The 21,484-nt window shown below is 42.6% G+C and overlaps 1 protein-coding gene across 2 annotated transcripts in view; it reads left to right on the top strand.

Annotated features, from left to right (window-relative positions):
* Window positions 1-8,934: 8,934 nt before the first annotated feature.
* DCP1A (decapping mRNA 1A) overlaps window positions 8,935-21,484 on the top strand; it is a 37,301-nt gene continuing 24,751 nt past the window's right edge. Inside the window, exons 1-3 of one of the 2 annotated variants that reach the window (XM_082209925.1) lie at window positions 8,935-9,150; window positions 13,364-13,404; window positions 18,606-18,733. In XM_082209925.1, coding sequence (XP_082066051.1) covers window positions 9,016-9,150; window positions 13,364-13,404; window positions 18,606-18,733 — 304 coding nt within the window. In that variant the 5' untranslated portion in view covers window positions 8,935-9,015. The remainder of the gene's footprint in view (window positions 9,151-13,363; window positions 13,405-18,605; window positions 18,734-21,484) is intronic. The other variant, XM_082209924.1, reaches the window with a different exon arrangement.

Here is a 21,484-nt window from a genome sequence, read left to right as displayed (position 1 = left end):
CTTTCTTGGAGGTAGGGTCTTTATTTCTACCTTCTCACCATTTGAATCCAATTTACAGGGGTCTCCCAGCTCTGGCTCCCAGCAGCACCACTGGGATCTAGCTGACATGCAAATAAAGCCTTAATTTCTCTTCGGAGCTTATGTAGCTCTACAAAGCTACTCTGAAAATGGTACTTCCTTCCAAATACATATTCAGACAGAAAAAAATAGGATGTAGATTTGTATGCTGGCGTAGCATAGCGGCTAAGAATTTAGCTGCTTAGAAGCATCTTTTGACATGATGGAGCATATACTATTAAAAAAAATAGTCAGTTTGAATTTTGGCTCTGCTATGTACAGTAAGCCTGCAACTTGCTTGGGGGTCACGTTCTGGGGATGGCACCTAAAACCAAAACCACATATAGTCAAAACACAATGGGTTCAATGGTGGGTGGCATTGCCAAAGTCTTTTTCCCCAGATACCTGCCCACTCTTCGCCCCCTTAAAAGCTTTCTTTTTGCCAAGCATGTAAAGCTGAATGCACACAAGTTAGATGTTAGTTTACTGTACTCATTTAGGCCAGCTGCTCTCCCTCAACTTCTCTTTTTCCATCCACAATATGGGAAATAATAATACTGACTTGCCTTACAGGGTTGTTGTAAGGACTTGGGCAGCTGAATACTAACTGTATCCTTCATTTCTGCTGGGCACAGTGCCAGAGAGGCAGCCAAGCCTCTGCAGGCTTCCCTAGCATCTGCATATTATTTATATAGCCACTCTCAAAAATATGAAAGCATTGTGACATTATCTCTCCAAGATTATAAGATGTTCAATTAAGCATAGATGGCAGTATATTAATTAAATGTGAAAACAAGCATTGGATATCTATCATAAAGGTTTTGAGGGATATATTCCAGCCTGTCATGCAAATGGGTACTGAGTCCTTAAATAGTTTCTTCTATTATTATGACAGCCTCTCGGGCAAAGTCTAATAAGGCCACTGACCAGTGACCTAACAATAATATGTCGGGCCTGCAGAAGTTCCCTGGTTTTATTCTAACAGTGCATTAAGACATAGGAGCCAACTCCTGGGGGCTGAGGGGTCTTCACCCCCCCACAATAAAATATTTGAGGGGGCTAGTCCCCCCCCTCGAGTTGATGGGCATTGCCATTCAAATGGTGTGTGTGCACTGCGTCATGTGATTAGTTATGCAGTGTGGGGCTTACCTGCCTCCCCCCATATTTTATTCAAGTCGGCACCCCTGCGTTAAGATCGTGTGGTCATACTGCTGAGATACGTTTACAATGTACATGCAGTAGGAAGACACCTTCCTCGTCACCATGGTTGCTAGTTCTCTTTTCTTTTATACCACTTCAGTTAACATTAGGCTATTAATAGGGTTTGCCATCTTCCCACTTTTAAGATTAAAGTAGGTGTGTGTATGCATTCTGATTCTGAACTTCGGAAGGAAAGTGCCCACCATTCTGTAGCCAGAACGGCAGCTCCATGCACAAGCCAGCCAGTTTGGCAGCATCATAAAATCTTTCAGGGGACGTGGGGGATCCTAAGGCAGAGAAAACTCTTCAACCAGCCAATGAGGAGTGGAAGCTGGTCCATTAGAGTGAGCACCGCCTCAACAGTGTTAATCTGCTCTCGATCAGACCCACTTGCCTGCTTTCTTACAACCAGCCCTGTCAGCTTCCTTCCTCATTATGCCCTTGTAGAATGCAGCAGAGAGCAGGATAGTAACAAAACTAGAATTAGTAGGCTCCGCCTGCCTCTGGCTCTGCCTATCATTGGCTCTGGCTCTGCCTGCTGTTGGCCTCCCTGCCTTCCACCCCACCCAACCACCAATGGGCATCAGCCACCACTGCCAATAAGGACTCAAGTATGTTAAGAGACTAAAGCCCCATTTGGTTGTTAGCTCCTGGGTAAATCAATGTGGGAGCAAGGAGTAGGGTTGCACTTGAGTACCAATCATGTTTGTTTGGCCTAATAAAGATACTAGTTTTAGAATTCTTCTTATGAGCCAACTTTGACTTTGTGTTCGAGTTAAGGACTACTCCAACAGACATTCACCTCACCACTTTCCTTGCCCAAACAAACACTTTGGGAGGCCATGTTCTTTATCATCATCATCACTGCCACCAGGAGTCCTTGCATGCCTGTGTGTGTGTGTGTGTGTGTGTGTGTGTTGGTGGTGGTGTCTGGCTAGAGTATAAAGTAATCTATGTGAATAGGAAATGAATTGTCTTAAAGGCAATGGCTGGCATCCAGAATTCTAAGGCAGTGGCTGGTATCTAGAATCTTATGTATACAGTTTTGTACTGTATGATAAGGGAATAACTGATACTGGTTCCAGGGAATATCTCTCAAGTTTCAGTTCTCATCATAACTGAATGTAAGAGGTGTTAGCTAGATAGCATCACTTGCTACTTTCTAGTAACTACTATGCTCTTTTTTAAATGAAGAGGCACATAAACATAGGTTTGTAAACTTAAGTGGAGAGATCAAACTCCAAAACACCCAGATCCATCAGTTCAGGTTAAAATAATGAAGAGGGGCTGTTATGAAACACTAAAGCTTTTTTGCGTGACAAAGTATCAACAACACCGACTTAACATCTGCGTAATTAAAATGCTTGGCAAACAAGAACACCAGAATTATTCCGCAAGGGGTACAACTTGATAAGTCTCTGTTTGCAAAGCAACTTATATGCGTATACAACTCATTGCTAATTTTGAGACGTTATACTCAGTGGAATCCTATTCTGCCTCGTCTGAAGAATCTGCCTGTTTTCTAAACCGCAGAAGAAAGTTGATGCAACGACAGACATATATACAGAGAGCTTTGAATGCTGGAGCTTGATTTGCCACACCAAATTTAGAAAAAAGTTGCCTTTTTAAAGTGTAATCATATTTACAAGTATCTTTCAATTGCAGAAGTCTGTTACACAAGGGATTCCCAAATCTTAGGTTAGAATTCGTAGGTGTTTCTTGGAGACTTTGTGGGCAGAAGCATGATGATGGCAGTAGTGCAGTGCCATGCAACCATAGGTTGTAAGCAAGGATAGGGAATCTGTGGCCCTCCCAATGTTTTCAGACTCCAACTCCCCTCTGCCCCGGCCAGCATGGACAAAGGTCAGGAATGTTGGGAGATTGTAGCCCAGCAATATCTGCAGGTTTCCCATCCCTGTCGTTGAGCTTATGGCTTCGGACAGGGAGTTGAGGGCTAAAGTGCACATTATGTTAATCACACCTTTTCAAATGTCTACTTAATGCTGCCACTTACGATTCGTAGGCAAAGCAGCTGCAGGATCTCAAGGTATACTGTTCAGGACCCAGACACACACTCTCTCTCTCTCTCTCTCTCTCTCTCTCTCTCTCTCTCTCTCTCTCCTGTTGCTATATACCACTGCAGGCATAGTTTACATTAAAAAGTTTGGACCTAATCAAAGACAGACAGTCCAAGACTGCTGATGAGGTTGTCTCAAAAGTGCTTGCGATTGATTTCAGTGAGACTTGCTTTTAGGTAAGAATGCGTAAGATTGCCTTTCTTTCTTTCTTTTTTTTGCATGGTGGGGAGGCAGGTGAGTCCTACTCCGAGGGGTTCAGGAGCTGTTTCCCCCATTAAAGTAAGGGTAAAGGTACCCCTGACCATAAGGTCCAGTCACGGACGACTCTGGGGTTGCACACTCATCTCGCTCTATAGGCCAAGGGAGCCGCCGTTTGTCCGCAGACAGCTTCCGAGTCATGTGGCCAGCATGACTAAGCCGCTTCTGGCGAACCAGAGCAGCTCACAGAAACGCTATTTACCTTCCCGCCGGAGCAGTACCTATTTATCTACTTGCACTTTGATGTGCTTTCGAACTGCTAGGTGGGCAGGAGCAGGGACCAAGCAACAGGAGCTCACCCCGTCGCGGGGATTCGAACCGCCAACCTTCTGATCGGCAAGCCCTAGGCTCTGTGGTTTAGACCACAGCGCCACCCACGTCCCCAGTTTCCCTCATTAGGCAACCACAATTGCTTTCTATGGCATTTGCTCACCTTCTAATGACAAAAATGGCTGATCTTCCACTATTTCACAAAGGAATGACGTTCGCTGTTTATGTTTGTTACAGCTGCAGATTTAAGCTGTTTACTACAGTAGTCCTATTGAAATTATATTACCTGTGACTGAATATTGCTCAAAACATTAACATTTAGGAAAAGAGAAGAACAAATGTTTGTATACTGTAAGGGAATAAGAGAGTTCCCATTGCATTGGTCGAGACTTTCATCACTTTGCAAAGTGCATGCAAGTTTGCTAAACGCGCCAAAGAAATCAGCAGCTTTCTCGACTCTTACACAAAAAGAAGCAGAACAGAAATGCAAATTGCATCTGTAGTTGGCTAGCAGCGTTAATGACAAGGGAGAATGTCTTATTTTACCACAAGCTGCCTTAAGAAAACGGATCCTCTTAAGAATAATAATAAAAAAAATGGGTTGCAAGTTGTGAGCGGCACATTTACAGCTCCAGCTTTACCTGTGTCATTAGAACCACTTACCGCCCTCAGACGGAAGATGTCATATTCATGAAGCAAATTCCTGCAATTTGTATGTCTCCAGCTGGCAGGCCGATGCTGCCTTTCCAGAAAAGTTGCCGCCTTTGCACAATCCCCTGATGAAATGGCATCCCATGTCAGAAGGATGCAGGAGATTGGATTACCTGTCTGCACCAGATCATTGTTTCTAGGATATAATCCATAAATTATTAATCCTTCTAATGTTCTTGAGCAATGTAAGGAGGGCTGCCTGTGACCTATTTCAACCTTTCCTACTGCTGTGGTGAGAACAGCCTTGGTATAGAAATGAAACTGGCTGCTCACCGGCAGCTGTTCTTATTGGATCATCGGGGTGGTTTATAGCCCTTTTTGTTAGCAATGGCCATTTCACATCTGTTAGCTGGAACAGCCACTAGTTATGGTTAGTTAATTCCACAACCATAGGGGAGCACACAGAAGCATAAATTGTTCTTCTATGCTGTTATACTTGTACTCTATTAAATTACATGGTTTCAATTATTCACCATTTCTTTAATGTTTCCTACTCTACATTTATTTCCTAAAGGATTTCACTGGCTTCACAGGAAAGAGCAAGCAGTGTGTATTGATTCACATTAGCCTCCCCACACTTTATCCGTTCCCGGAGCCCTGGGGGTGCGTAAACTTAAGGATCAAATGCAAGAATCAGAAGGCTCCTAAAACAAGTCTACATAGATAAAAATAATTATTCTGTGTTGCAAACTCTTTGGGGCATTTGTACATTACAGTTTATTTACTGTGATTGATTGAGATTAGCCCTGAGCAAAACAAACAAATGAAAGCTTCTGCAAATATCAGGATGGAAATTTAAACAGAAAGGCGGGGGATTTTGGTGCATATATATTATTATTTTATCAATGCTCTTTATGATACTTTATGAAGGCAGTAACGTAGCATGGTTTTGGTGCTCTGTTTTATCATTACAACAATCCTGTGAACATGTAATGGATGTCATGGTCAGATTCCAAGGAGGAGCTATGGGAGTTGGGGCTGAAGAACCCTGGAAAAGGTGCTAGCAGGACGGGCCAGGTCAAATCAATAAGTACCAGAGGCCAGGAAGGAGGCCAGTTGTTCAGGGGACAGAGCGCTGGATCCTGAGGAGGGATCAAGCAAGTTGAAAGACAAGTGTTCCACCCCTGTGAAAACTGATACACCCCTAGTCAGACACCTCCTGCTCTTGAACTGGTATTTCCTCCTGTCGGTGATGAGCCTCTCCTTTGGGAGAGATGACTGAGAGAGTCAATCAGATGCTGAGCTGGTGTCAACCCCGCCTCCGCCTCCAAGGTCATGGAGACACCAGTGCACACAAACCCACTCAAAGGAGTACATGCTTGCTCTTCCAGAACACAACCTCACACTTCTATCAGCAGGCATGGAAGGAGCCAATACACTGGTTGATGGGAACAGGGAGAATTGGTGGGTGGCATTGCTACCTTCTGTGAAGCTTAGGCACACTGTCTTTTCCTTATGAGCTTGGTGGCTGGCAGTGCACAGAAAACATTACGACAGCCCAAGGTGACATGTTGGCTCCAGTGTATTACTTTGCCAAGGGACCAAACTCCCAGCTTCTAGGGTCCATTTTGAAACACCATGGTTGCTATTTGTGTCTTTTAATGTACCGTATCTATTAAAAAGTGACTAATGTAAAACCAGATAGAAGTTTATAAATGATGCATGGCATGGAGAAAGTGGATGAATGTCTCTCATGCTCTGTCATGATGCTCTGTCATGAACAGTCGATGAAACTGAATGTTGGAAGATTCAGGACACATAAAAGAGAGCACTTCTTCACACAGTGCATGGTTGCACAGGGACTTTCACAGGAGGCAGTGATGTCCACAAACCTAGATGACATTAGATAAAGTCATGGGGGATGGGCTATCAATGGCTACTAGCCATGACAGGTACATTCTAACTCCCCTGTCAGAGGCATTATGCCTCTGTATACCAGATGTTGAGAATTGTAGGTGGGCAGAGTGCTGTTGTGCCCATGTCCTGCTTGCAGGCTTCCCACAAGCATCTGGTTGGTCACTGTGAGATCAGGATGCTGGAATAGATGGGCCATTGGCCTGATCCTGCGGGCTCCTATTATTTTCTCACATTCTTATGTTAATGAAAATAGTATCTAATAAGAAATCCACCAGAAGTGGCGTTAGAGAACTAAGAAAATACTCTATTATCAGAAGCTGTTCTGTATCAGCCTGCTTCATATTGCACTTTCACTGGGACTTAAGCACTTGAGAAGTTGAAAGCTGCCTTCACTGAGAATTTCTCTTTACATTTGCTACAGCCCCTTTACACTCTGGGAGGGCGAAGTTAATTCTGAGTTTCTACTGAAGCTTAGTTAACTAACAGCAAAGGTGTGAACCCAGGGCCATAAGATGAGCCAGGTTGAATCAGACCAAAGGTCCATGTAGTCTAGTATCTGCCTCCCACAGTGGCCAATCAGATTCCTATGAAAAGTCCACAAGCAGGTTGAATAGCCCTTTCATGGTGTTGTTCCTGCAATAGGCAAAATGGGTGCATTCAGTTGGAATATGTGAGGGTTTTTTTAAGCTCTCCCTGTACCTCTGGAGAGGTCAAGATGGCGACTTGTGCCCTCCTCTACTGCTCCTTTTACTGAGGTCTTTGAAAAATTTTCATCAAACACAGGACAATCAGATGCATTTTACATTCTTTTACTCACCTCAGATCAAAACACATCTATCACTCTCAGTGGCCAAATACTCATTTGCAGCAAGCAAACCCCATCAGGAGCTTGTTAAGTTGTGGGAGAACATATCCGACACAGCGATTCTTCAGACAGCTCTTGTTTATTCACAGGCCTGAACTGAACTGAACTGAAGGGTTCAGCCAACCTGCTTATATAGAGCTCAACTACAAAGCAACAGTAACAACTTTTTGTAATGTCACTTTCAATTCCTTATTTGCATATGCGGACCCGAGTGAAAACTATCTACAGTATCCCCCTGCTGACCCAGGGTGAAAACTTCAGTACATAACAGAACTGACTCCAGACATCTTGTAATTTTCTTCTTTGGAGATCATTACGTGACCATAACTTTTTTTATGTTCATTTTATTTTATTCTGTTTTACTTTTATTTATTATATCCAACTATGCACATCTGGACAAACATCTATGTGCTTCTTAATTTGATGGTTTAATGGTAGTCATTGACCATAACAATAAAGACTTGATTTGAAAGCTCCTCCCATGCTTTACTGTAACCTTTGCCAATCTGGTGTCCTGCAGCTGTTTCGGCCTACAACCCTTATCAGTCCCAGCCAGCACAGCCATGTATGTTGGGCCAGATGGTAGCTGTAGAACAAAACAGTTGAAAAAGTCTGCTTTATTTCATGTATATGCCGCTTTTCCTCCACAGAGCTCAGAGCCACATTCCATCCTCACAAGCATTCCAGGAGGTAAGTCAGTTGAGAAATAGCAACTTAAGGTGGATTTGCATACTTGTAAAATTACATTTGCATAATGTAAAATTACCTTTGCTGTACATTGAGCATGGCTATCAGTTTTGGAAGTAAAGCAAAAACTAGTAATTATGCTCCTGTTTGAACCTAAGGCTATACATGGCTATACTTGGTAGATTATTCATTGTTATCCTATGTGTTTTTATAAATGAAGTGTTCTTCACGTTCTTCATTTGGCAGAGTGGAATGCAGAACAAAGCAAAGCAAAAATATCCTAACTTCCAATGATCCCAGAATGCTAAGAGATTTGGAAAGCAGTGCTGCTTTTCACAAAGCTATTTACATGAAGTCAGTGCTTTCTTTATATATAAAAAAATAGGTGCCGGTGCCCAAATCTGGATAACCCGTAAAACCCCATCCTTCCCCTCTTCCTACACACCTCCCCACTTCTATATACTGAATTCGTGATTAGCTTTTAATTAAAATAGTTGATAATAAAACGGTGTCATTACATTCAGGGCTTCCTTAAACGTGCAGTAGTTACATTTTCGCCAAACAAACAAAAACCGTGGAACTATTTGAGAACCAACAAAAACTTATGAAATCTTCAGCTTGAAGAGGCTCCAGCAGGAGAAAGCGACGGATTCACTTTACTTCTGATGTGTTTCTGAGCTCCTGGCATTTCTGCCAGGAGCTGGTTTGGTTATATAGCTGGGTTTTATTTCTGGGTGAGGGGGGGGGGCGGGCGACGCATTTCGATTCTAAAACTGGCCAAGCCTGGGCGCGTGGAGAAACGAGGACAAGACAGAGCGACCAGAGACTAAGTATCCTCAGGAACCCCTGTAGGACCCCCGTGACCCGACGCGCTGCAGCGACGGAACCGAAGGCGCAGGGTAGCAGTTTCCGGCCGACGGGTGAGGAAGCGCTGCGCACAGGGCTCCTCCGCGCGGCTGGCTGGCTGGCTGGGCTGGCTGTTTCCTTCCTTCCTTTCCCCCCCTTCGCCGCGGCTGAGATCCCGGGTCCAAGATGGAGTCTCTGAGCAAAGCGGGGCAGGACATGAGCCTGGCGGCCTTAAAGCAGAACGACCCCTACATCACCAGCATCGCCGACGTGACCGGCCAGGTGGCCCTGTACCGCTTCAGCCCCAAGGCCAACGAGTGGGTGAGTGGGGCGGGGGACGGGGGGGGGGCCAGGCGGCCGGGGGCGCCCCCCTCTCAGCCCCGGCTGTTAACCCTTTTCTCTCTGGCTCTCCACCCCACCCTCCCTCGTCCAAAGTCTCCTCGCGGGGTCCAAAGGCTCACAGAGAAGGAAGGTCCCGATGGAAGAGGCGCACAAAAGCGCCTTCGCTTGGCAAGGAAAGAGGGTGGGTTGGGTTGGGGGCGGGCGCGCACGTGCGGCTTTCCCTCCCCACCCCTCCTATATATCCGCGACTGTCCGCAGAGGGATGTTTTCGGTGGGGGAGAAGAGAGGAGGCTGCCCGGTCCGGTTGGCTCAGCTCTTGGGGAACACGCCCACCTCCCTTGGTTTTCCGTGGTTCACCTCCTCCTCGTGCTCTCCTCCTCCTCCTGCCACTAACTCGCTGGGCTCAAAATTCAGGGCGGATTAGTTAGCGCCTAACACACCCTTTCAAATTAGCCGGCCTCAGTTGAGGGTGGTTTAAAAACTGCTGGTAGGAGCTAGTACTGGAGTGAACTTTTCTTTCCGTCGGTGCTTTTTCTGAGTCCTAGGAGGCCCTTGTGGCTGGCTGCTGGTCCACAGATTCTGAAGACTGGATATGCCTAAAATGCTGCTTTTAGCCATGCCCACATCCTAGAATGGGTCTTACTGGATCTTGCTGTCCCCTCCTCTCCAAAATATGAAATAGCATCCCTGGCCAGCCTTCAGATTTGCATTAGTTGTTGAAATTATGGATCCAGAGAATGATGGCTTATGTACTGTTGGTGTGTGTATACTGTCAGGGCTCATATCTGTTGGTGTGCATGTATATTTGTGAGAGAGCAAGGTTTTAGCGACAGGTTCTAATTATATAGTGCAGGATTATGAAAGCTGGAACTGAACTTCATCTGAACCAAGTAGGATTCCAGCTTGACTTGTGTACATTTCTCCTCCTTTCCTTGATAGGTCGGAGCCAGCCCAAGTTCAAGGCTTTCTTTTAGATTATCTGATTATCACTATGATTCAGACTAGGATGAGGGAGACGCAAGTTCAGATCCCCACTCAGTCACAAAGCTTGAGGATTGTTTGAAGGTGGATTTCAACCCATCACCATTTTGCAGTCTAATCTGTGTGATAGGGCTGTTGTTAGGGGAAAAAACATGTGGTTGTGGAAAGACCTCTGAGTTACTTGGGGGAAGGTAGGCTAAATAAATAAATAACAGAGCTCCCACCTACACTGTTTCCTACTTAACCACATATTTTAGAGCTGGTGTGTGGAACGTGTGCACCTCCAGATGTTGTTGGACTCCCAACTTCCATCAGTCCCAGCTGGCATGTTCAGTGGTCAGGGCTAATGGGAGTTGTAACCCACCCAACTGCTGGAAAGTCACAAGTTCCCCATCTCTGTTTTAAAGGGGGTATTACTGGACTGGGGAAGACTCTGCAGTTGCACTCAGCTTCTTACTTAGACATGAAAGAGATCACAAGGTGGAAAGTACTTGTCCTTTCTAGGGAATGTTTATACATTTTTAATTGCACACAACTGTACCCAAACAGGATTTTAGGTCATTGTCATCCAGAATTCATGACCTGTTCCATGTGGATTGACAAGGCTTGGACCCTTCTTAGGACCAAATCAGAAGTTGATTTACATCTTTTTTCAGTGAGCAATGTGGCATATGCCATCTCTGTTCTCACTGTATAGGAAGCTGCTTTATACTGAGTCAGGTACAGGTCAGTATAGTTTACACTGACTGGCAGTGGCTTTCCAGGATCTCAGACAGGAGTCTTTGCTAGCCCTGCCTGGAGATGATATTGAAGCCCTGGGCCTTCTGTATTCAAAACATGTGTTCTACAACTGAGCTATGGTATAACTTGCAATAATTTTACTGCTCCCCACCTTCCCTTGCAGGACATTTCTGCATGGTGGTTAGTGGTGCAAACATATACGTTGCAATAACAAACAAACACAGCTGTTACCCTCTCCACTATTTCAACAAGTCATGCAAATTTAGGAATAACATGTATATGTGAGAAAAAATTTAGTGTATGAAAAATTCCTTTGTGTTCACTGAACTATCTGCACAGTAAGTTTTGGGATTAATTCGAAGCACTGCATTATATTTACCAAGAGAGCCTCGCTGACAGAGGTAGCAGAAACTTCTTTTCTTAAATGGGTCGGTATCAGCCATTTAAAGGCCACCTCCTCTCATCTGAACTTGCCCACTCCTCCTGCCTTCAGATATTAGGATGGAGAATATGTGGGTAAGAGCCTTTTCTGCTGTTGTGCGCAGTCTTTAAAGCAATCTCTTCCAAGATAGCACCACACACTCTTGATCATTTTTGCTCTTTAGTCAGCCTACGTTACCACTTATGTTACAAAGGAATGGTAACATAGTGGTAACGTGTTACCAAGGAATGGGTTACCGCTCTTTCCTTTGGTCTTCTACTGCAGAACTTCCCAAACTTTTCATGTTGGTGACACACTTTTAGACATCATTTCACAACACAGTAATTCAGTTTTACTAGCAAACCAGAGTTTAAACTAACCCCTTTCCAGCCCTGGGAGGAGCTCAGGGAGTGTTCGCACTACACACCTACACATTGCAGTTTGAAAAACTCTGTTCTACTGAGTTGTTCTGATTTGTCTCCAGTGATCTCATATTTTGATTTGATTTTGTTTGTACTTTTTCTTATTGCAAGCATATTTTGAAACTTGCATGCCACTTCATCTCTCCCATGCAAGTTGTCTCTGCAGTGAGTAATGCTTGAGAGACTACTGTGGTCAATCATCCATTAACTTTAAAAATCTTAGTTTTGCAAACATATACACCATTTTAATATTCAGTACAGTGGTGCCCCGCAAGACGGATGCCTCGCAAGACGGAAAACTCGCTAGACGAAAGAGTTTTCCGTTTTGGAGGTGCTTCGCAAAACGAATTTCCTATGGGCTTGCTTCACAAGACGACAATGTCTTGCGAGTTCCTACTGGTTTTTTTCCCTTTCCCCCCTTTTGCTAAGCCGCTAAGCCGCTTATCAGCTGATCCGATCAGCAGATAAGCCGCTAAAAGCCGCTAATAGCGCTAATCCGCTAATCCGTCAATGGGCTTGCTTCGCAAGACGAAAAAACCGCTAGACGAAGAGAATCACAGAATGGATTCTTTTCGTCTTGCGAGGCACCACTGTATATATTACAGTCTATAGCTCTTAATAGAGGTCACCAGCCTTTTTGGGTCCATGGGCACATTTGCTCACCAGATAAATTGTTGTGGGCACAACACATAGCACAACCTAGTCTATTGGCTACAATTATTCTTCCAAGATTAATTTCATCAGAGGCAGGGGACCCTATGGGCTCTAAAGAAAACCTCTGCGGGCATGTATATGTCTGTGGGCATCATCTTGGCAACCCCTGACTCAGAAACAGAATGGTAATGTGGAAAACCTCATGTGCTTAAAAAAAATTGCAGACTGCAATTCTGCAGTGACTTTGACTTTCTGATTTATCTTATTTGCCCATTGTGTGGCGTAGGTGATGCTATTTAATAGCTCACTTTATCTCTCCCTAGTTGCCCACAGAATTCATGGAAAAACAACAAATATTTAACTTCAGATTTTTAATACGAATTTAGCATGACAGATCAAATGTAAAAGTACATGCAATTTAACATCCTATTTATTTATCATTACCTTTTGAACCATGCCAACGAATCCACCATAGATTTTTTTAAAGTTCTAAATATTGTATGGAATGCTGTGCCTTCTGCTTGGAGTCACCTTACATTATATACAGCAATATTAAATGCCACCATGTATAAACATTGATATTAATGTATTTTTCTAGACCTCTAGCATAATTTCAGGGTTTGTTTTCATTATGTTGGAGCAGATGTTAGTATGTACAACTCAGCCATCTTCTTGACAGCACAGCGAGTCTTAGAATTCAGCCATAAGTTGTATTCTTAACCATGAAAATAACTAGGATCCATTAAGTGCTATAGTTATAATTTTATGTTAAATGTAAAGCTCAGGGAATGAGCTGAAGGCACTTGAGCTGAAAACAAGCAGTTCTGGTCAGCGATTGTTCAGAAACCACAAATTCACCACCTTGGGTTCCATGGTGGAAAAAAGATGGGATATAAATGTAAGAAAATAAATAAAGCAGGGGCTGTAATGCTTAAATTAATTTATTGCTACAATTTCTTATTGTTTGTTATAGGAGAAGACTGACATTGAAGGTACTTTATTTGTATATAAAAGGTAAGTGTATATCAATCTTATTCTAGAGTCAGTTTTGCTTTCAACACTATGAATTGCAAAACTATTTGCTGTTCAAATAGAGCATGCCTATTTTCCCCTACCTGCAGTTCTGAAAAAACAAATTTGGGCTTTCTTTTGATAAACAAGGTTTTCAGGAAAGCTTACATGCTACGGCGTTGTGCTGGTGTTAGCAACCCTATATATGATATTATTTAAAAATTTGTCATATCTTTTATGTAAACAAATATGCTTTAAATTCTGGTGTTTGTATGGAAGAACCTCCCTGTTCCTTGGTCACATTAAATGGTATTTCTGCACCTGCCCCAATTCTTGGATATCCTTCTTAAGAAGGGGTAACTAGTACTGTACACATTTGAAATGGCTATAGTATGCTTAAATAAAGAAAGAAAGTACTTTCCTAGTAACTGTTTTCACACTAAATTTGCCTCTTTTAATTTTCACTGATTTTCCCTCCTGTGAACCAGATAAATCTTTCCTGGATAATCACAGCCAGTTTAGCCAAATTCTCACAGGACATGGCTTGTGGCATATCCCTTCAGTGTGGAAAGCTTTATAACTCAATAAAGCTTTTCATTGGCTTCATTTCAGCATCTGCCACAAAATTCTTGTTATCTTTTACTCTTTGTGCAACATCCTTTCTTTTTACCCTTGTTTTCCATTATATACATGCCTGTGACTTTTTGTTCTTCAAAATTTATCCCTTCAGCCCTCCCAGAAGTTCCATTCTATACATTCCTTGCTGGTGCCTATGCCCAGAGCACTGTCTCCCTTCAAATCCTTCATCATGATGCGCCTTTCCTGTGAAGCCTTTGGCTTAATTTGTTTAGTCCTTATCCCCAAGTAAAAGGCAACCTTAATATGCACTTGGTTTTTTGAGCCCTCACGTTTCTTGCTTCTGTTTTCCCTCTCTACCATTTGTTTCCCCCACAATCAAAATTCTTCTTATTTATTAAACTTGTTAGTTTCATATTACAGGCGCTCCTGTAGAATGTACAATAATAATTAGATTGTAAGTTCCACAAGGAAGGACATAATCTGGATATGATGTGTATTGTGCACTGTAAATTACAGGCATGCAGGAGGTAGATTGGGATCTTCTGGTACAGTCATATCATGTTGTGTCCGCTTCAGGTTGCATGTGTTCGTCTTGCATCCTGCGGCAACCCGGAAGTACCAGAACGGGCTACTTCTGGGTTTTGCCGCTCGCGCATGCGCGGAAGTGCTAAATTTCGCGCCTGTGCAGACGCGGCGCTTCAGCTTGCATCAGTTCTGTGTTACGGATGGGCCTCCGGAACGGATCCCATCAGTTACACGAGGTTCCACTGTACACCTCTTAACAATTTGAAGTAGATTGGCAAGGATTTCTGACTCCCCAGCTGATTAACAGTGACAGCAACAAAACAGCTCCCTCACTAACTTATACAGTCGAGATGAACAAAAGTGGGAATACTCAGGAGAGGGATTTTGTGTGGAAGCCTTATGAGTTCAGTTCCTGGAATTGTGGAGTTTGAGGGGCTCCCTGAGGCTCATCTAGTCCAGTTCAGTTCTGCTACTCATAACAAATTCCTGGGCTCAGAATGTTAACTGTATGCCTTTTGCACCAGGCTCCTAGTTAAAAAAATGAAATGGCTCCCTCAAGTCTGTGCACTCCTTCTGTAAATAATGGCAAAACAGACAACAACATAAGTTTTTGTCATTGTGGTTGTTGTAAGACAATGATCTAGTGATATGTGGTTAAGATTTGGTCTTCATATTTAATAGGGTGGGGTAGGATTTTAATGTTGCTGCAAGATGAGCATTTCTGGTTTATTAAGATTCTCTTTTATGTATTTTATATTTTGTATTATATATGCTTTTATAACTGTTAGCTGCTTAGAGACATGTTTGTAGTCAGTAACAAATAAATATAAATAATAATGATTTAATATTTTTAATTACATCAGAAATGTTCAGCTACTCTTTCCATGGATGTTAGTGGTTGACCCCTAGTGGTTCCCATGCAGAACTGGGCCCAAGGGGAGGTAACCTAGTCCATTTCAGGTTCTGCTTTTGCACTTCTCATATAGGCATCTGGTTGGCCACTGTAAAAACAGGATACTGGACTAGATGGACCATTTTATGTTCTTAGCTGCCTCTTCAGGTGGCAGCCTCTGCCAGTGGTAATGTATCTTTCCCCCTGACTGATTTTAGTAAGCATTGAATTTGCAATGAAGAGGGGAAGTGTAGAACTGTGAGAGTTTCCCATAGTATCTTCAGACCTATGGTAGAGGGGATGTAGAGGATTGGTATTAACAGTAAGTAACTGACGACACTTATGTAATATTCTACCCTTCCTTCCTTCCTTCCTTCCTTTCTTTTTATTTTGACTTACTGAAACTAAACTGGCTTGAAAGAATGGCCATAGAAATGCTGTTTAGCAGAAGAATAGTAGTTGCAGTGTATCATCATTATATGAAATAGTTTAGTGTGACACTAGAGTTTGAGGTCAAAGGGAGTATTTTAAATATATGGTAAATAGAGGGTATAACCTTGAAATAGAGCTGTAGGAGTTTTTTGAGGGAGGAGGCCAACTTTAACTGCTGGAAATATTTAGAGGATGAGTTGGTGCTTGAAGGTGGCACGGAGAATCACTTTACAAGATAGTGGACACTTGTGGTCAGCAGAGTGTTGCAATCTGTGGGTGATGAGAATAGAAAATGTCTTCATCACCAAAGCAATTTAATCTTTGGATTTACTTAGGCCTGTAACATGGATATGCTGTGTGCTTCATTCTAATGGTTGACTGTTACAGATGGAGTGTCAGGTTACAACTGAATATGCATGCTTTTTAACTACTCTGTTGGCTGAGGGTCTTTAACTCTCTGTTTCTGTTCCTGAACTTGCCACTCTCACCCCTCTTATCATGCATACTGGACATCTCTAAGGACCCTAGTTGGTATTGTCCTTACATATAACTTGGAGGGTGCAGAACATTGCAAGACGAAATTAATTCGTTCTGCGAGTTTTTTTTGTCTAGCGAATTTTTTGTCTTGCGAAGCACGGTGTCGGAAAAGTTTTGGAAAAGCTTCAAAAATCACCAAAAACCTCAAAAAAGGCTACCACACCGCGTTCTATGAGTTGCTCCTCGAAGTCAAGTCGCAACTGTATTAACGGTGTTAAGAAAAAGGAAACAAACTTGCAAAAAACACAAGACGTTTTCGTCTTGCAAAGCAAGCCCATAGGGAAATTCGTCTTGCGAAGCAGCTCAAAAACCGCAAAACCCTTTCGTCTATCGAGTTTTTCGTCTTGCGAGGCATTCGTCTTGCGGGGCACCACTGTAACTCTTTAATAACAGTCTTCTCAGTAATGCTTTAATGCTAGCAGTGCTTTTAAAACTGTTCTTGTGAATCATTTATTTTATTTGGGGCAGCAAGAAAAATATCAATATGATCAGTTTTCTCCAAAACCTTTTTAGAGATCTAGATAAAATAAGTCAAAACCAAAAATGTCACTCTTCTTGTTTACACTGTTGTAATGCCTTTGGGCTTTCTACACATGCTATTTCCAGACCTTTACTGCTGTAATCATGACTTCACTTGAATTTTAATTATTTTTGACATGCTAACTCAGGCTGTTAGTCCATCTGTTATAATAGATGTAGAAAATTAAGAAGAAAGTATGTATTAAAGTGACCTCTTATGTTTCTCAGACACAGCCCAATGACACTTTAGGCCTGTTAACTTTATGGGATAGCATGCTTAGCAGTGTGCTAGAATGCAGTTTGTGTCGTTTTTCTCTTGCATTCCCAATAAATATTTAATTTATTGTTATTTAATTTGGTTTCAAACACAGCTGTTCTTAACACAGATATACTTTTTATTTATATAAGAAAGGGTATGTTTGCAATAACGTTTTTTTCCTAGAAAATAGCTCATCATTAAAAATACATACTTTATAGCTATTTTTGGTATATTTGATACTTTTGATCCTGAAGTGCTTTATGAAGTGTATTTCGGGGTGGGGGTGACTCTATACTTGCACTGTTCTGTTATTTGGGGGGGGGCATGAATTAGCATTTATGAAAAGTTTGAGAATTGGATTTAAGTGTGCCTCTACAAGTTATGTTTCCCACTCACTCTCTCTGAATTGCTATTGATAACCTGAAATGTTAGCATTCTGCTCTAAAAGTTTTGCATACAAGGTTGTAAGCATACCAAAATATCCTTCGGTGTTTTTTCATGGCATGTGAAACTTGCTATATAATTTTAAATGAAGGAGAAGAATGAATTTAATCCTCTTTGGAGTAGCCTTGAAAATCAGTTTTCTTTTCTTTCTTTTTTTAAAAAAAAGATTGTGCATCTCTTCTTCCCCTCCCCTAGTTTTAGTTACAATATTGCTAATTAGACTAATCATTGCTATCTTTTTGATAGTCAGATACAGAAATACAACAATTCATCTGGTTAGATCCAAAGGTGCCAGTCTGTGAGCTTGGCCTCTTCCACAAGCACATGTGTGTTGTCTGATTTAGGAGGAGTGCTATTCTTCTTGCATGAACTTTTGTCTTAGCTCTTGAATAATATCTCCAATTAGCCATTGAACAATAGTTCACAGAACAGTACCACTCCCAGAATTCCTTATGCTTGTGAAACACCTTGTGTTTCAAATAGCAAGCTTGCATGGCATTTTGATTTTACTAAAGTCATTTGGGTATTCCCAAAGGAGTAATTGCTGATGGAAAAGCTTCTGTCAACAGAACCAGGAGGGAAGCGATTTGGTGATTCTACCTGCCCACTGGAGCCCCCTTTCTGCAAAGAATTTTTCTTGTAAAGTGGTATAAAAATTATTAAATTAAAAAAAAGTTCTCCAAAGAGCTGAAACCCTCCCCCATTCTGCTTCACCATCATTTGAGTGATAGTGTTGGATACATTTCATCACTATTGATTATTTTCCTGAAAGCAGGTTGTTATTCATATAATGCATTTATTTAATAGTTTTTTCCTCTGGATATCCATGTTATGCATTTACACCAATGGTGGCCAAACTTGGCCCTCCAGCTGTTTTTGGACTACAACTCTCATCATCCCTAGCTAACGAGACCAGTGGTCAGGGATGATGGGAATTGTAGTCCCAAAACAGCTGGAGGGCCAAGCTTGGCCACCACTGATTTACACAGTTGTTTTGTTATTCTCTTGAAATAACAGGTCTGCGTCACCTTACCATGGCTTCACAATTGTGAATCGACTGAATATGCACAACTTGGTTGAGCCTGTAAACAAAGACTTGGAGTTTCAACTACACGAGCCCTTTCTTCTGTACAGAAATGCTAACTGTGAGTATAAACTTGGAATAATGTTGTTATTTAGGAGACCACACTTTTTGAACTGCCCTGGACCACTTCTGCCATTAAAGTAATATACGTGTGACATGACAGTAGCTAGTTAGACTCTAAACCAGTGTTTCCCAACCTTTTTTGGGCAAAGGCACACTTGTCTCATGAAAAAAATCTCGAGGCACACCACGTTACAGCCCCGTGACGTCAGCGCGCAGCATCACGCCGGGAGGGACGCACGAAGGAGGGGGGGAGGGCGAGCGGAGGCAGCGGCGAGCCCCGTTCCTCCCCATCCTCCCCTTTCCGTGCAAGGAGCGCGAACAGGTGTGAGAAGGGGGTCAAACCTGCGGGCCGGCGCCGAGGAACCTCCAAGTTTTGGGGGTGGGGGGGAGGAGGCAGCAAAGCGAGGCAGGAAGGAGAGCGCGGCTTGGCTGGGTGAGCTTTGGCAGGGGCAGGGAATGAGAGCCGCGAGGCGGGCGCTGCGGACGGAGGCGCTGCCCGCCGAGCTCGCAGGCAGCCAGGCAGGCAGACGGCGAGAGCCCCACGCTGGGCGGCCTCTCCTCGCCGCCGCCGCTCCGCATCTCGCCGCCCGACTCGCCCGCCTCCCTCCAGGGACGGCGCCCCAATCGAAAATTTGACTTTAAAAAAAAAAAAATCTTTCGAATTTTTTAATTTTTCCCACGGCACACCAGGCAACATCTCGCGGCACACTAGTGTGCCGCGGAACAGTGGTTGAAAAACACTGCTCTAAACACCAGTTCAGTTTCTGGGGTGCCACTCTTCCAGCTGTGTTCCATCCATAAACAGTGTTAATTCAGTGCGTTATATAGTATTCTGTCTTTCTGTTTCGACACCTCTCTGGTCTTTTTGTGTCCTCGAACACCTGTCTCCATTATTCCAATTGATTGACTAGTAGCAAATAATGGTTCTTAACTGATGTGTTGAGGTAGGGTAATATCAAAGGCTAGCAGGGATGGGCAGATGCTTGGTTAGGGGGGTGAAGTAAAAAGTCTTGGGAAGCAGCATGCAGTGGGGAGGCCATGCTAGATTTGCGTGTGCACTGTGGCTCTTCTCCAAGTCACCGCTTCTCAGAGCTAATTAGGGCTGGCACCCAGCCAGCTGGAGGCAAATTTTGCTGAACATGATGGGCCTTATTCAGCATAGCATGTATTTGTTATTTTCAGCATTTCAGTCCTACCTTTCATTAAAACTACGGTATATTCCAGATAGGAAATGGGCACAAGCAAATTATCCCCAAAGATCATAATTTAATTACTTTAGTTTGGCACAGCCCTATTTCCTTTCATTCAAGGCTTTGCTATGAGATCAAACACATGTCACATAACCATTCTCTTGCCACCAGAAGTAATGTTTGCAAGGACCTGAGAAATTCAAAAAGCAGGATATTTTGAATCAGTTTGGCAAGTCTGCTGGATCGCTGTCCTCTCTTGACCACGGTATCTTTAGCTGAGGGAGCAAGGCATGCAGATCTCCAGCTATTTGTTTTAGGAAAAAATGTGTTTTTCCTGATAACAGTAACAGCTGGATTATTCTTTAAATCTTTTTAAAAAGCTAGCATCACTTATGCTAATTATCCAGTATTGAATATGTTTGTAACATCAGTAATATGCAGGAAGCAATATAAAGCACTCAGTGACGAAAAGGATATGACTGCAAGTAAAAACATTTCTAGTGCCCTACAGAGTTGCTAACTGTGCCTTTCTCCATAAAGGGCTTAAAATCTAAGCATCAACGACTTAATAAATTCATAGATACAAATGTGATCAAAAATTTCAGATCCTTGGGTTTGTTTGGTTTTTAAATCAACAATTTTGAACTTACCTCTAAAGGTCTTAAAGAAGTATGCCTCCAAATCAGTTTCACTCACAATTCTTCCTTTGTATCTAATGTCACTGTCTTGATGTAGAGAACGAAATTCCATGCTAATATTAAAAGATAGGTGGTGGTATACAACTCTGAATTCTCAAATGAAGATATTGCCTGCACTTGTCCCTTTTCTTCTTTTTTGAGCTCTGTATGTCCTTTTCCCACTTGAAATGCAGCAGCAGAGATATAATTCCAGAAGGATGTACTTGAAACTCTGTTACCTTGGTGGTAACAACAGATTGCTCCTTAAATATACCTTTGTAGCCAGGCAGTCTTATTTCGTTGCTGTAAAAATATCAAAGTGGGTCCAGAAAGTTGAAGACCAGCCACATGTGGATATCAGCAGTGTTGTCAGAGTGACATGTGTTTGATCAGGGAAGGGGAATGGGTCTTTAGTAACTGCTTTAACTCTGCCTTCTCAAGAAAGATAAGGAGTGGGACTGCTGTTGCTATTTCTGTAGAGAGAAATGGTAAAATTACATTTAGGGTGTTTATAATGGAGTTTAAGTTGAGGGCAGCCAAACATGTAGAATAGTGTGGCGCAATGAGCTAATGTGTTAAACAGCAGTCACTTTCTTGTTCTGTGTTCTGTTGCAAAGCAGTTATCTCTTTTCTGTCTTCGATAGCTAGCTTTCTTCAGGACAAATCCATTAGTACTTGGCTTTGATATCCTCTTAGACATATGTTTTGTTTCACCGTGCTAATAACTCCAGATTAAATCAAAGACTCTTCTCTCCCTTTCCTTTCCTTTTCCTTTTCCTTTTCCTTTTCCTTTTCCTTTTCCTTTTCCTTTCCTTTCCTTTTCCTTTCTTTTCCTTTTCCTTTTCCTTTTCCTTTTCCTTTCCCTTTCCCTTTCCCTTTCCC

This window comes from Podarcis vaucheri, assembly GCF_965113315.1.
Source record: "Podarcis vaucheri genome assembly, chromosome: 2".
Taxonomy (NCBI): Eukaryota; Metazoa; Chordata; class Lepidosauria; order Squamata; family Lacertidae; genus Podarcis; species Podarcis vaucheri.
Note: the sequence above shows the minus strand (reverse complement) of the source record. Positions and strands in the feature narration are given on the sequence as shown.